This window comes from Ambystoma mexicanum, chromosome 4p, assembly GCF_040938575.1.
Source record: "Ambystoma mexicanum isolate Mex_15411 chromosome 4p, UKY_AmexF1_1, whole genome shotgun sequence".
Taxonomy (NCBI): Eukaryota; Metazoa; Chordata; class Amphibia; order Caudata; family Ambystomatidae; genus Ambystoma; species Ambystoma mexicanum.
In genome coordinates, this window is record NC_090927.1 from 973,476,846 (window position 1) to 973,491,800 (window position 14,955).

The 14,955-nt window shown below is 47.1% G+C and overlaps 1 protein-coding gene across 2 annotated transcripts in view; it reads right to left on the reverse strand.

Annotated features, from left to right (window-relative positions):
• ARMC2 (armadillo repeat containing 2) overlaps positions 1 to 14,955 on the reverse strand; it is a 948,787-nt gene that overhangs the window by 646,422 nt on the left and 287,410 nt on the right. For both annotated transcript variants that reach the window (XM_069606547.1, XM_069606546.1), the window contains one exon: positions 1,356 to 1,457. In XM_069606547.1, coding sequence (XP_069462648.1) covers positions 1,356 to 1,457 — 102 coding nt within the window. The remainder of the gene's footprint in view (positions 1 to 1,355; positions 1,458 to 14,955) is intronic.

Sequence of the window (14,955 nt, forward strand, 5' to 3'; positions counted from 1 at the left end):
AGATAGAAGTGTAAGATTAGCCGTGCGCTACATTTAGATAGATTAGTTAAGATTAAGAATGTCTCACATTTAGAAATAATCAGGAAGATAATCCACCTGGAAGAACTTTGAATGTATCCAATGTACTAACCACCCCGCTCCTGCTCCCCACCTACACGCCTCCCATGTATTATACACACCCCTGGGCTAGTCAAACTACACACAAACACACACCCAACATAATTAAACACTTGCATACAACAAACAATCCCATGCGCTGAACCTTACCCCTACGGACACACCAAGCCAGTGCGCACAACCTTAAATACCAGCCAAATTCACACAAACACACAAACACACACCCAACATAACATAATACACATTCACATACAACAACCCAGGCATTGGAACTCACCCTTACGTGTACAACAAGCAAGTGTTCAAAATCAACTCATCTGCAATCCAACACACACAGACGCCAGTTTCACCTGGTTATGGACCTATACTATCCCTCTACTCTCACTAACCCACCCTGTTCACTTTCTTGCAGAGCCATGTGAGCACCTGGAGACTGCCTCTGTGGTGGTAGTGGTGCGCAATATAAGTCAACATAACAGAACATAGCATACTTCTAACACTCTGGGTTATCTGCACCCATATTTAAAGGTATTATAACTGCATGGAAAATACCTCTGACCAAAAATATGGATGGAGGGAATTATTGTGTAGGAAATTCTATTTGGGACTGCTGCCTTACCTGGTTTAAGTTCAGTAATTGAGGAAAAGAAAATCATAATTTGTGGGTAAGGGTACCTCCAGTACTACTCTGTACCTAGTGTTTGCTGGCATTTTAAGAATTCACCTCGTTGTACTATGGTTAGTAATCACAAAACACCTTTTTTATTTCTGTTCCTTATCGTCTCGTTTGATTTGTGTTACCCAAATTACCTATGGGCATGTTCCCATCTGTTTTTTTTTACTTTCTTTATTCATAGTGCTATGAAGCAGTCAGCTGCAAGTTGGTGGCCTTATAAAACTACAAAATAAAAACATAAATATTGTGGGATTCAAAGTATCTTAATGCTCCTTACTTGAAATCCCAGGGTAGGACTACTAATCAGGTTTCAAGCTTCCCTCTGACACTAACTTTCAGAAAAACAAGAACCACCATGAACATATACTTTTATTATGTTTTCTGTTCAGAGAACACAACTATGTTAGGTAAATGCATTGTTTTTTGTACTACTTTCATGACAGCACTTTTCCCACCTGTTCCCTCTTCGTTTGAGGCCTCAGAGTACAGATACAGAAAAATTATGGAACACGTCTCTGATACTTTCATAAAGTAAATGCTCATATAAAATGAGGTTTCCTACCACCATATGCTTCTTCTAGTTTCAGGAGAACTGGTGAAATCTTCACGTCCCAATAACCAGTTTCCTCCTCAGTTTCAGCTGCCTTGACGGCTGATGAAGAATCTGGAAAACAACAAGCATGTTCTCAAAACTTACTAGATGAACATTAGTTCTGAAAATGGGACAGGGTGTCCCTACATCCAAACCTTTATGATCTTACCATACAGAAATACATTATGAATTTCAAAATATTGCACAATCCTAAAGCCCCAAATTAGTTTCTTTGCATCTCTCGTCAAATGTGACCATTGCATTTCAGGATTGCCAACAGCTGCTGTTGTACACCTGTAATTGTTTCAGTTCATTCATTCATTCTCATGCTTAGCTGGCAGTAGGATTTTGAACTATGTGGATGTAAAAAGCACTTGAAGGAATGCTCACAGATACTGCACTTACCTGCACTGCTGATCCTCAAAGTTCTGTGCCGGTTAACACCAAGTTCAAAGATCTAATTCCAGCCATGAAAATGAGAGACACTTGTACAATCCAGTAAAATAATTAGTCTATTGTCTCATTCCACTTCATTAGGAATAGTGGCAAAGAGATTCAGTAGTGAGGCTTCCTCATCTTTATCTATTAAAATCTTCAGAGCCCAATCACTACGTTTGATCATCCAAAGAGTAAGAATTAAGTGTTAAGACCCGATCCGGCAGGCCGGATCGGGTCTTAATGCTATTAGCAACCTGGGTTGCCAATCTGATAACCTGGGGTTCTGAGAGCATTGTATTTTGATTAAGTGAACAGGACGCAGGTTACCGTTCATTGAATCAAAATAATTCACTAAAATGGCCACCATGGATCTGGAAGGCGGGTCTCCATACGGAGCCCCTCTTGCATTTCCATGGCGGCCAGGAAGCAGGAACATCAATAACGCGGCGGTGGCAGCCGCTGAAGAAAGAAGGGAAGCCAAGGTGGCAGTGTGAGGGACGGGAGGATATTTAGGCAAGGGAGATAGGAGGAAGATGGCGGGGCGGGAGATGCAGGTGGCTGGGAACGCGGGTTGTATCAGGTAGATTCAGCCCACGTTCTGAGCAACTTGATTGATTGTTAACCTGTTGTCGGGTGCTAATAGAGCACAGACTCAGTTCACGGATCGGGGTGCCAGAGATTCCCTCCAATCTATTAACCCAATTAATTTGCTTGTCTGTATAACATTCAAGGCCATATCGAAGTCCTGGGACTATGCTGCTCCTGTACAGTTTGATCAGGCCCTCAAGGGACGAGCCACCCATGTTCCTAATAGCACCAATTTTTTTAAAACTAGTTTTTGGAACAATATAATTTTCAAATAAATCCTGGCGCAGAGTAAAAGCAATAGGGCTGCCTCAATAGGTGTAACTGTTCACAACCTCAATGCAATTATTATTTATTTTTTTTAAAACAATTTTATTAATTTTATTCAAACAACAAATAACAAACCCAACTCAATTTACAGTGACTTCAATGCAATTATTGTCAATTTTCCAGACATCATTTTTGTATTTGTTTTTTCCCCATCACCATAATCTTTGTTTTTTGTGATTAATTCGAAGATAGTTGGCATTAGAATAGGAATGTAAAGCTTGCACAGATCGTTGTAATCCAACAGGTGTGTAAACAAGAATAACTGTTGCCAGAATAGGATTACCAAGCAGGACTCTGCTTGTTCAGACAAGGAGCATAATTATTACAGCTGTTCATGTGTTCCTGTAGGTCCGCCTAGTAATGGAACAAGAACACATCGCTGCTTCAGGCCAAAATTAGTTTTAATGGGCGCCGAAAGAACGTCTGTGGCATTTAATATAATGGTTGCAGAGGCAGAATAATACATATGTCTAATTATATTTTAAAAAGCAGGTAGCATGATCCAGTTGTTTAATTAAGCCAATAGTCTGTCGGTTGACACTATTGAAGGCCCCAGAGAAATCAATAAATGCTAAATAAAGGTTCTTTCCCAGTGTGGATAAAGTACTCCTTATCATAAAATGAATTGCCCAAATATTATGTGAAGTACTCATGCCTCTCCGGAACCCAGTTTGTTGCATATGCAGGAGGTTGTTATAAATAGCCCATGTCATAAAATCATCTAACAATATTTGCTGAAAACTTTACATGAAGAACCGATCATAGCGAGTAATCAATAGTTAAAGACAACATTCCAATGCCCCTTTTTATGAACTGGAATAACTATTGATTCTCGCCATGATTCTGGGATGATTCCAGAACTGCATATGTGTGAACAGCGCATACAGGATGTAATCCCACATTGAAGGCTCCGGTTTCATAAAAATATTTGCTGTTCTGTCAAGACCAGGAGCCCTGGAAGCTTTGAGTTATGTTATATTATGTATAATAGCTTGAATTGTTTTTTTGAAATTATTACACCGTTCTAAGGCGACAGGCTGAAGTCCAATCTCGATTCTCCCACAAAATAAAGCGAATAAATATATTCTGACCAGGCAGTCTCAGTAATCCTATTGATTTCATTTTTATCATGTGCATCTATGTGTTTTTGGTAGATATGCCAAATATGTTATCATTACATTTTAAGGCACTGAATATAATTTGCCATTGAGCATTTGCCAATGAGTACCTATCAGTTACTAACCAGTTTCTATATATGGTTTTCTTTTTACAGATTAGTATACTTTTTGCGGTAATACTCAAATGTTTGGATTTTTTAATTGACCTTAAGTTACAGCTCATGTTTTTCTTTTTATCTGCAATTTCAGTGTCATATATTTAAAAAAATATTCTTCTGTACCTTATTGTTTGGCCTATAAGTACCGATCAAAGCCTGTGTGTATTTCAAAATGGTCGCAATGATATCTTGAGGGCACATATGAGAGAAGCCATTAAGTAGTGAGCCCATGTTCATTAAATACTGATTACATGTATCAATATTAATTTTATTCCATACAATTGTATTGCCTCGATTATTAATGTGGCATTCGTCTCTTATTTTCCTTAAGAGATGAAATTATTTAAATTCAGAACAAGTTTCACAAGTGAGTGATCACTCAGATTTGTGTGGCTAGTTTGATATTGATTAACCATAATCATGACTTTAGACAAGGTGAAACAATAATCTATCTTACTAGATGACTTTGACCCAATGCCCCTTCCTCCAATAAATCAACAAAAACATAGCCATATCCTTAAAAAAATATCCACATGTCTGCCAGGAGCATTTGTGTCGATTTTAACCTCAACGCCTCAGCCATTACTTTGTCCTTATTGATCAAGCCAATGTTCTTAACCAACTCAGAGTACGAGTCAAAATGACCTTCATAATCAGTTCCATTCAGTCAGGATGTCAGTAAGGAACAAGTTACTTACCTGTAACTGTTGTTCTCCAGCATGGGTCTGGCATGGATTCACATGCTCATGAATATTCCCCGTCGTCAGGCTGGGAATCCTCGGTAAAGAAAAAAATCAGTATTAGTTTCGTTTCTGATCTGTCTTTCTTAGTAGTAACCAATCACTGATCTCTGGGTCATACTGCCCCCAGCCAATGACTGCCCTCTCCCTAAGCCCCGCCTCTGGCAGCCATCCTCAGATTTGGTAGCACGCAAAGTGGCAGTATGACCAAGTGAAGAGTCGCAGAGGGGTAGGTGGGAGGGTTCGCATGTGAATCCATGCCAGACCCATGCTGGAGAACAACAGTTACAGGTAAGTAACGTGTTCCTTCTCCAGCATGGGGTCTGGCATGGATTCACATGCTCATGAATAAAAGAATACATAGCAGTATACACATGCACAACCACGGGAGGTGGCAAAGGCTCAACATTAAGCATTAGATCCAAAACTCAACATTAAGCAATTCTTACCTCCTCACCAGGCTCACCTTAGGCGAACAGATTGCGCAGCACTGCTTGGCCGACCCTGGACTCCTCCCTGGAGTCCCGATCGATGTAGTAGAATCTTGTGAAGGTGTGCGTCGACCTCCACGTAGCAGCCCTGCAGATGTCCAGCAGGGGCACACCAGACAGGAACGCCGTGGTAGCAGCGATCGCTCTGGTCGAATGGGCTCTCGGACGGCCGGGCAGCGGTCGGTTTGCCAACCGGTGATGGTGCATGATGCAGCTGGAGAGCCATCTGGAAATGGAAGTCTTTGAGAGAGCCTTCCCTTGATTCACAGACCCAAAGTTCACGAACAACTGTTTGTGCGGTCCACGTAGAACTTCAGCGCTCTAGCTACATCCAGCGAGTGCAAAGTCCTCTCGGCCGGCGTCGAAGGCGACGGGAAGAAAACTGGTAATACCAAGGGCTCTTTGAGGTGGAAGTCCGAAGGCACCTTGGGTATGAAGGAGGGGTGCGTCCTCAGCACCACCCTCGTGTCATGAAAAGTCAAGTATGGAGGCTTGCAAGATAGGGCCTGGATCTCTCCCACTCGTCGTGCGGAGGTGATGGCCACGAGGAACACTGTCTTCCATGACAGGAACTTCAAAGGTGCCGAATGCATAGGCTCGAAAGGGGCCCCCATGAGCCTGGTCAGCACCACATTAAGCTCCCACGCCGGGGCAGGAGCCTTCACCGGCGGGAATGATCGGAATAGTCCCTTCATAAATTCCTTCAACAGGCGATGAGACCGCAAGGACGCCCATCCCGTAGTCCTGGTATATCGGGAGATGGCAGCCAGATGTATTTTGATGGAGGCGTGAGCCAGTCCAGCTTTGGCCAGCGACAGTAGGTACGGCAGTACTTGAGGGGCCATAATCCGCAGAGGGTTAACCTTCTGTGCATGGCACCAGACAGAGAACCTCTTCCATTTATGACCGTAACACTTGAGAGTTGAGGACGCCCTGGCTTTTGCAGGAACCTCTCTGCCATCAGCCAGTATATTGTACCCTCCAAACTCTAGTGCTGCAGGAGCCAGGCCTGCAAGTTCAGCAACTGCGGGTCGTGATGGAGAATGGCGCCTCCTTCTCCAGAGAGAAGATCCGCGTCCTCCGGCAGCTTGACTGGTGGGGACGTTGACAAGTCCAGAAGGTCCGGGAACCAGATCTGCCTCGTCCACGCCGGTGCGACGAGGATTATTCTGCACCTGGACTTCTTGAGCTGGTTGATGAGATAGAGTAGCAATGGCAACGGAGGGAACGTGTATAGAAACAGGCCGCCCCAGGGGAACGAGAAAGCATTGCCCATGCTCCTCGGCTGTGGGAACCTGCTGGCGAACCTCTGGCACGGAGTTCGTCGCCGTCGCGAACAGGTCGATCTGGGATTTGCCCCATCATTGGAAGAGCCGATCCACTTGATCCTGGCGTAGTTCCCACTCGTGGCACGAGCACAGCTCCCTGCTGAGTGAGTCGGCAATGGTGTTTTTTATTCCTGCCAAGTGGAAGGGAGCCAGAAACATCCCCTGGCCGACGGCCCAGTGCCACAGATCCTGGGGCTCCCTGGATAGTGCTGGGGATCTGGTGCCCCCTTGCTTCCGTATGTAGAACATTGTGGTGGTGTTGTCGGTGAAGATCCTCACCACTTTGTCCTTGAGGGACGGAAGGAACGACTTGAGTGCCCAGAACACTGCTTGGAGCTCCAGAATGTTGATGTGGAGAGACCTCTCCTCCGGGAGCCAAAGGCCTCTTGTGTGGAGATCTCCGGTGTGGGCCCCCCAACCCTCCAGAGAGGCGTCCGTCGTGACCGTCTCCTGAAACGCTGGGGTTTGAAAGTCCGTGCCTGTAGTGAGGTGAGCACGGGTGCCCCACCATAGGATCGCCCGACGGAACTCCTCGTCGAGAGGGATCCTGTCCTCGAAGCAGCCCGTCGCCTGAAACCAGCGGGCGTCGAGGAACTCCTGTAGCGGACATATCCGAAGTCTGCAAAGGGGTACAAGATAGATGCATGAGGACATCATCCTGAGAAGGGACTTGATGGACCTCACCCTGGCCACGTCCATGGCTAACAGGTGCCACACCTTGCCCAGGATGGTCTTGGTCCTCTCCTCTGACGGGGAGGCCAGTTGCCCCACTGTATCGAGCTTCGCTCCCAGAAACAGTGCTACTTGCGATGGAACCAGGTGGGATTTGGGGTAGTTGATGGCGAACCCCAGTTCCGTGAGCAACCGGATGGTCCTCGCTGTGTGTTCGACGGAGAATTCCCTTGTCCTTGCCCGGATTAGCCAGTCGTCCAGGTAGGGGTAAACGTGGATCCCCTGCAGGCGCAGCCGCGCCGCCACTGGTGCCAGGCACTTGGTGAATACCCTGGGTGCCGACTTTAATCCAAACGGTAGGGCTCTGAATTGGTAGTGGCGTCCCTGAACCACGAACCTGAGAAATTTCCTGTGTCCTTATAGAATGGGGATGTGGAAGTAAGCATCCTCCAGGTCCAACGACGATAGGAAGTCGCCTTCCTCCAGCTGTCCCAGCATGTGCTGGAGGGTGACCATCCTGAATTTCTGCGCCTTGATGTACTTGTTTAACTGACGCAGGTCCAGGATGGGCCGCCAACCGCCTGTCTTCTTTTTGACGAGGAAGTACCTTGAGTACACTCCGGAGCCTCCTGGGGACGAGCTCGATAGCACCTTTCTTGAGCATCGCCCTTACCTCCAACAGCAGTTGAGGGACGTGATTCTCCTTCCTGGCCACGGGAGGAATGCGAGGGCACTTCTTTTGGAATTCCAGCGAGTGCCCGTTGGCCAGGGTGTCCAACACCCAACGGTCGGTGGAGATGGACTCCCACACGCTGACGAACTTAGTCAGCCGGCCTCCCACCGGGGTGCTTGGTGGGGGCCCGTCAACACGGCCGGGTCAGTCTTGCTTGGAGGCAGCCTTGCCGTCTTGGCCTCCTTGGCGATGACGGCGGTGTCCCCCTTGCTTGCCGCGACCTCTGTAGGCCTCCTGGGAAGAGGAGCGGGCCGCCTGGCGGTAAGTGGAGGAGCCACCGCTGGATCCTTTGGAGGCACCCGGTCTGCCTCCGGAGCTCCGAAAGGACCGTCGCTGTTGAAGCACCCCTAGGGCCCGGGCCGTCTCCGAGTCGGTCTTGGTGGCCTGTAGAGACTCGTCCACCGCCTTACCAAAAAGGTTGCTGCCGTCGAACGGCATGTCCAACACTCTGGTCTGGACGTCCTGGCGAAAGTCCGTCACCTTGAGCCATCCTCGTCGTCGGAGGCAAAGTCCGTTGCCCAGTTGGCGAAATCTGGTATCGGCAATGTCCGTTGCCACCGTTATGGCGTGATCCGACGCCACCTCGCCTTCCTGCAGAATTTCTAGGGCCTCCGCCCTCTTGTCAGGCAGGAAGTCTAGCAGGGGAGCTATCTTGAACCAGAGCTCCCTGTCGTAGCGGGCCACGATCGCTAAGGCATTGGCCGCCTTAATCGTCATTGCCGCCGACGAGATGACTTGTCATCCCATGGAGTCCAACTTCTTGCCCTCGATGTCCGGCGGGGAAGTGGAAGTTGAAGCCGCCGCACCTGGCGCTTTCTTCTTAGCCGCTGCCGAGACGACAGAGTCCGGCGTGTGCTGGGCCCTGAGGCACAAGGGGGCGGCATGGGGGACTCGGGCGCCGTGGAAGGGTTCTTGAGGACAGCAAGCCCCTCGTTCCAGGTGTCGTCGAGCAAAGGCACTGCGAGGACTGTCTTCTTCTTGGCCTCTCGCCGCTGGTAAAGAAACCCTTCCTTTTTTTGTTCTTCAGGGCAGAGCTGGAAGAGCTCGGATGCCCTGGTTATCATGGCGTGGAAGGAGCCATTTTCGTCGGCTGGAGCAGCCCACGGGGGGGGGGGGTGTGTTGACGGGTTGTCCGCTGTGTCATCGCCGCCGTCGTCGTCCATCCCCGTTGCTGTATCCATCGCCGTATCCTCTCTAGGGTCCGGCGAGGGGGATGAGGGGTCCACCGGCCTCGCGGGCACGAAGGGCGGGGAGGGGTGGACCCTCGTCCGCTTGTTCGGAGGGTTTCCCGACGGGCCTGGTTCTGGATCCTCTGTCGGGGTCCGTGGTAATCTCATCCTTATCTCGGTACATAAGGATTGGATCGCCAACAAAATGGCCGCCGAGCTATCCTGGGGCTCGGGTAATGGCTGCGACGGACGGGATGGCCGCTCCACTGGGCCCTCTTCGTCGCCATATGTGATCACGTCAGCGTGGACCGCCCCCTGGGATCGAACCTTCTCGAACCTCTCGTTGAGGCCCTTCTCGGTTTCCACCAGCTCCTCCTCAGAGGCTGATTCCGAGTCTGTAATGGCCACCGCCCCCCCCTCTTTTTCCGCCGGGGACTTCACGGGGGTCTTAACGATGGGCCTCCGTGGTGGCAGGGATACTCTGGGCCCAGAGGCCGTTTCCACTGGCGTAGTCTCAGCCGGCTTCGCCTGGGTCACAGCGACCACTTCGATAGAGGCCTTTGCCGGCTGGATCAAAGCCCTCACCACCTTAGGTGCATCCTGGGCCTTCGCCTTGGGGGGAGGATCAGCGCCTCGCTCCCCCTTCGAGATCGGCCGGGGCCGCTCCAGCAGCTTACCCGGGTTCTCGGACTTCCTCTTCCCCAAACCAAAGCGCTGGCTCGTGGTTGAACGTGCCGGGGAAGTCGCGACCTGCCTGGCATCCGAAGACCCCGACCTTTTGCGCTCTCGGTGCCCGCGGACTCGCGGTGCTTGGCCTTCTGTTGGGCCCCAGTCGCCGGGGCGCCCTCACAGGACTTAGAAGCCCGCTCAGACTTTTTCTTCGCCTTCTCACCTGCTGTGCCCTTCTCCAGCCAGGCGGCGAGGCGGGAACGACGATCTTGTTTGGTCCATTCCGAAAGGTTCTTGCAGAACGCACAGTGCTTCTCCACGTGCGTCTTGTCCTCATGAAGGCAGTAGAGACATCGCGAATGCTCGTCCTCCTTGAAAACGTTTTGTAATCCGCATCCAGGGCAGCACTTGAACAGCTTGGATCCGGGCGTCGAGCTTCCCTTGTCCTGGGTCATGTCCGTTGAGGTAGGCCGCAGATCTTCCGGAATCCTCCAAGAAGCGTAAACTCAATGAAAACTTCACCCTTGAGGGGCGTAGAAGAATTCCGAAACGGGTCCCCGTTATTGGAAGTAGAAACGGTGGAGCTTGAGGCTCGATTAAACCGAAAAAATGAGAAAATCTCCTGAAAAAGCGCGAAAACGCAGCAAAAACTCGAGAGCTAAAGCATGAGGACTCCCAACACTTGAGCGTGCGGTAAAAATCTGAGGATGGCTGCCAGAGGCGGGGCTTAGGGAGAGGGCAGTCATTGGCTGGGGGCAGTATGACCCAGAGATCAGTGATTGGTTACTACTAAAAAAGAGATCAGAAACGAAACTGATACTGATACTGATTTTTTCTTTACCGAGGATTCCCAGCCTGACGACGGGGAATATTCATGAGCATGTGAATCCATGCCAGACCCCATGCTGGAGAATAATGGACATCATAGAGTTAGTGTGTAAGCACCCAGGTGGGTTATATATATATATTAATGATTACAAAATTATACCACATCTTGGACTAGAACTAACTCAATTTAGCACACAGTAGGTATTGTGAAACAATGTCAGGTAGAAATTCGGTTAGTTGAAAATTGATCTTAGCTCCAATGACAAGGCCACCTGTCGGCCTACCGCTAGGACCTTTGGCAGCTACTCTATTAATAATCGAGTAGCCATCCAGCATAAAACAATTGCACATCCAGGTCTCTTGCAGAATTAATAAGTCAATATAGGTGAAAATACCATGAACAGCTGGGTTGTGTATTAGATTAAGGTATCCTCTAGTATTCCAGGTGAGCAGCGTAAACTGCGCAATGGTAGACTTATTATTTCATTTACCGCTAGCATTAGGACATAGTGGTGTAGGCAGCCATGCCCAGTAGCCATAATAAAGTCGGGCGTCCCTGTTTGTTACATTTCTTCCTAAATTGGTAGTCGTTATTGGCGAGTTCTTTAAGTCATCATTACAAGATGCCTGAGGGTTTGTGCGCGCTCCACAAATGAAATAAATAAACAAGTGTCATGAGTCTCCGATGAATATTTTCGCAATGGGGCCAATGAGCGAGTTGGAACTGTATTGGTCATAGTGAGCTCATATTCCACGATTAAGAATTGTTCGAAATGAGGGAGCACAACGTCCACAATCATTAATGAATAAAAGTGAATGTATGCCCAATTTTCGTCCAAAGCCGAATTAGGTACTTCAACTACTTCAATATCTTTAGAAGTAATGACTCAAAGATGGAATGTGTTGAAGCAAAGCAAGAATAGTAGATCTGTTTTAAAACGGGCTACTCGCATCAGAAAAAATGTCCAGTATTTTCTTACGAGAGTGCCCGATTTCTGTTTCCCACACATGATCGAGGCAAAATGTATTCTACGGACATCAAAAAGCTACAAAGTCAGTTGTAATCCTGAAAAGCATTGTACAGTCTCCAAATAAAAAGAGGGGCAAAAAGAAATTCAAAACGTTGACCAGGACAGAGAAAAGAGCATATGGAACCATTACAAGTAAGCATTTATTCTAATCCCCTTTTAATAAAAATGTCTGTGCTGGTTCCCATAATTCTAACCCTATAGGGAATATTTTGATTAAAATGTGGCTTACCTTGCTCAAGTGATATGCTCAGTACTGTTGTTCTACTCTCTTTGTAGGACAGGCAGTGCAAACCTGTCAACAAATCCACTACCTCCAAATCAATGCACAATGCGCCCCGCTCCCATCTGGTTTTTGAAGCAGACACTACACGGAAACAGCGTTGATGGAAGTCTCAGACTTCCCCCAGCTCTTCTTGTCACTTCCAGCTATCCTTCATCCGCTTCCTTGACCTAGCTTCCTCGTTTGATACAGTTTGGCCACTCTTCCACCCCCCATTCCTCCTAAACCATCGTGGGGCATTCAAGACCTGTCAAACAGATCTTTCTCCATCTCATGGAACACTGACACCTCCCACCCTCACCCCATCACCATGTCACCACAAGTACCCCTGGCTATGTTTTATGACTGATCCTCTTCAATCTCTGCGTCACTTCCCTTGGCAAACTCACATCCACATTGGGCTTCTATTGTAATCTATTTGCTGATAAAAATCCTAATTTTTTTGATAATTCCCTACTTCCCCCCTGAACTATCATCCTGCGTTTCTGTTTCTTTGCCATCTGCCACTGGATGGCTCTTTACTTATGCGGAACCTCGTAAAAATGATGATATCTATCTTTCTGCCTCTACCTCCCGCCCCTAATCCCATTCTAAATTTCATTTCCTCTGATTTCTTTATGCTGTCCCCAGGGCTTGAAACTCTGGGGTCCTCTTCGCCAATGACAAATTCAAACATTTCATCACCTTGAAAGGCAATGGTAGCAAGGATGAACCCAGGCAGAAAATATGCAGATTTGCTGTCAATGTACTAATTTCTGTGGAAATTTCTACTCTTCGTCCATGCATCAATCCATGGGCTTGCCATACCTCATATCTGTCAAACATAATCGCCTATTACTCCCATCTTCCACTCTTTGCTTCCAAGCACTTTTCATTGTAATCATCCCATGCCGCCTTTTGATCTGCGACACACTTCCACACTTCCTCACCACCAGTGCCTTTGCACTGTAACTCCATACCCCCAGAAATCAAGAACACCACCACTCCCTTAAAACATCATTGACTTCACCTGGAAGAGGCTCCCCTGCAGTAATACATCATCACTACTTCTCTTGTCCCCCAGCACTCCCTCTACTGCATTTTCCTGCACATATTGTGTTACTCCTATAAATAGTTCATCTGTATTAGTCGGAATCTTTGCCATTATAGGTACAAATGTTACTCCTTTCTCATACACAATTCTGCCATTATCATTCTGATCCCCCATACTATGTACAACATAGTAAGAATGATTGTTCAATTTTTTTTCATTACTCTCTACATTGTTTCTGGTGGAAAAACCTTATCCCGGTTACTCGTACATAAAAACTGAAATGTAGCGCATGCAACATACAGCGTAGACCTGCCGGTTTGCTCTGGGGCTGACAGTGAGATGTATGCTCTTCCCAGCACCTTCCAATTCTGCTGCATGATCCTTTGTTTACTGGTAGTTTTCAGGACATTCACTGAAGCAAGTCAACCCAGGTCACCTAAGCAGAACAACAGTGACAAGTTGGCCTCTGGCTCCTTTCAAGGAATATAGAAGGAAGCAGGAGCCTATGTGGCCCATCAGTTGGCTCACATGCATTTTGGATACACCCCAAACAGTATTGAAGGAGGCGGTTTTCATGGACATTAAGAATATGAAAGGTAAAAAGGAAGGTCGAAAACACTGCTCTGCTCAACACTTTTTCAATGGTTTGCAGCGTTAATAGGTTTTACTGAGGGTACAATTTACATTGCTGTCTCACGTGTTAATGGGTGGATCGTAATGGGTGGGCAAATGAGTAACGCACCCTGCACTCTAGCCCTGACAATGGACCCCACCCAGCTGCAAATAGGTCAGTGCAGATATTTTACAAAAATTAAATAATGCTCGTCATAGTAGAATATAGTGCACTGCTGCCTGACTGATGTTGACAACTAATTCCATCTGATCAATTATTGCTGGTAATTGTTCTGTATTCAGGAATGTACTCTGTATTCATTGTATTGCATGAAATGTGGGTGTTTACCACAGCACAACCGATTAAGTGTTTTCCACTTTCTTTGAGGAATACATTGATCATGTGCAATAAGAGGAGATGCATATTGAAAAGTTAGAGCCATGAGAGCAAAGAAGATACTTCAGCGTTTCAAGCATTTGCTCCAGAGATCTGTGCTCCAATTACCAGCAAGGCTGACTAAGCCTTTCCTCTGCCTCAGGTTGCTAAACTTAAGTATATTCATTTTTCAGACAGTAACACCTAATATTCTATAAAATGGGTGCAAGTCTAGAGGTTCATCCCCTCAAAAAGAGGGTTGTAAAAACTTGACAGCAGGGTTCAACATTGCAATATATTTACCGCTCCCACTGAATATCATAATTGGTTAGTCTGGAGAGGTGGTTAGTTAAGAAAATTGAAGAGATGTTGCGTGGCACAGCCTGGCATGGTCACTGGACAATACTGTGATCCTGCGCAGATCATCTTATCTCAAGGCACAGTCTTCAGTGAAAAGGTTAATCTTCACATTCTGGTAGCCTATTCCTTGCTCTTTCTTTTCCTTTATATTATTTGAGTGTAAGGTGTCTACGACAAAGTCAGAGGCCAGAGGATGAGAGTGAGATGAGTCTGTGCCGACTTACGTCCCAGATGAGGTATATAGCGGATTGCACATATCTCCCACTCCATCCCCAGACCCCTGTACATATCATATACCAATCCATGGTTGAACCCAGGATGACCCTGAACCCATACATATCAGGAGAAAGGTGCTGGTGTTAAGAAGCAAAGACTCACAACCCTTGCAATAGAATTACATAAACCACAATATCAATGAGGCAAAAATCATCGGTGAGTGTGCAGTTAAGTGGACCTCATGTAAACCCATTTGCAAAGGTAGAAAATACATTTAGTAATAAGAATACTGGATTCATAGGTCCTAAAGTTTTAACGGAAAGAAAAAGCATTGTAGCTGGCAAACAGGAATGGCAGGCAGAGTAAATTATTTAAATGGCAGCTGCAGCCCTTGTATCCTCCC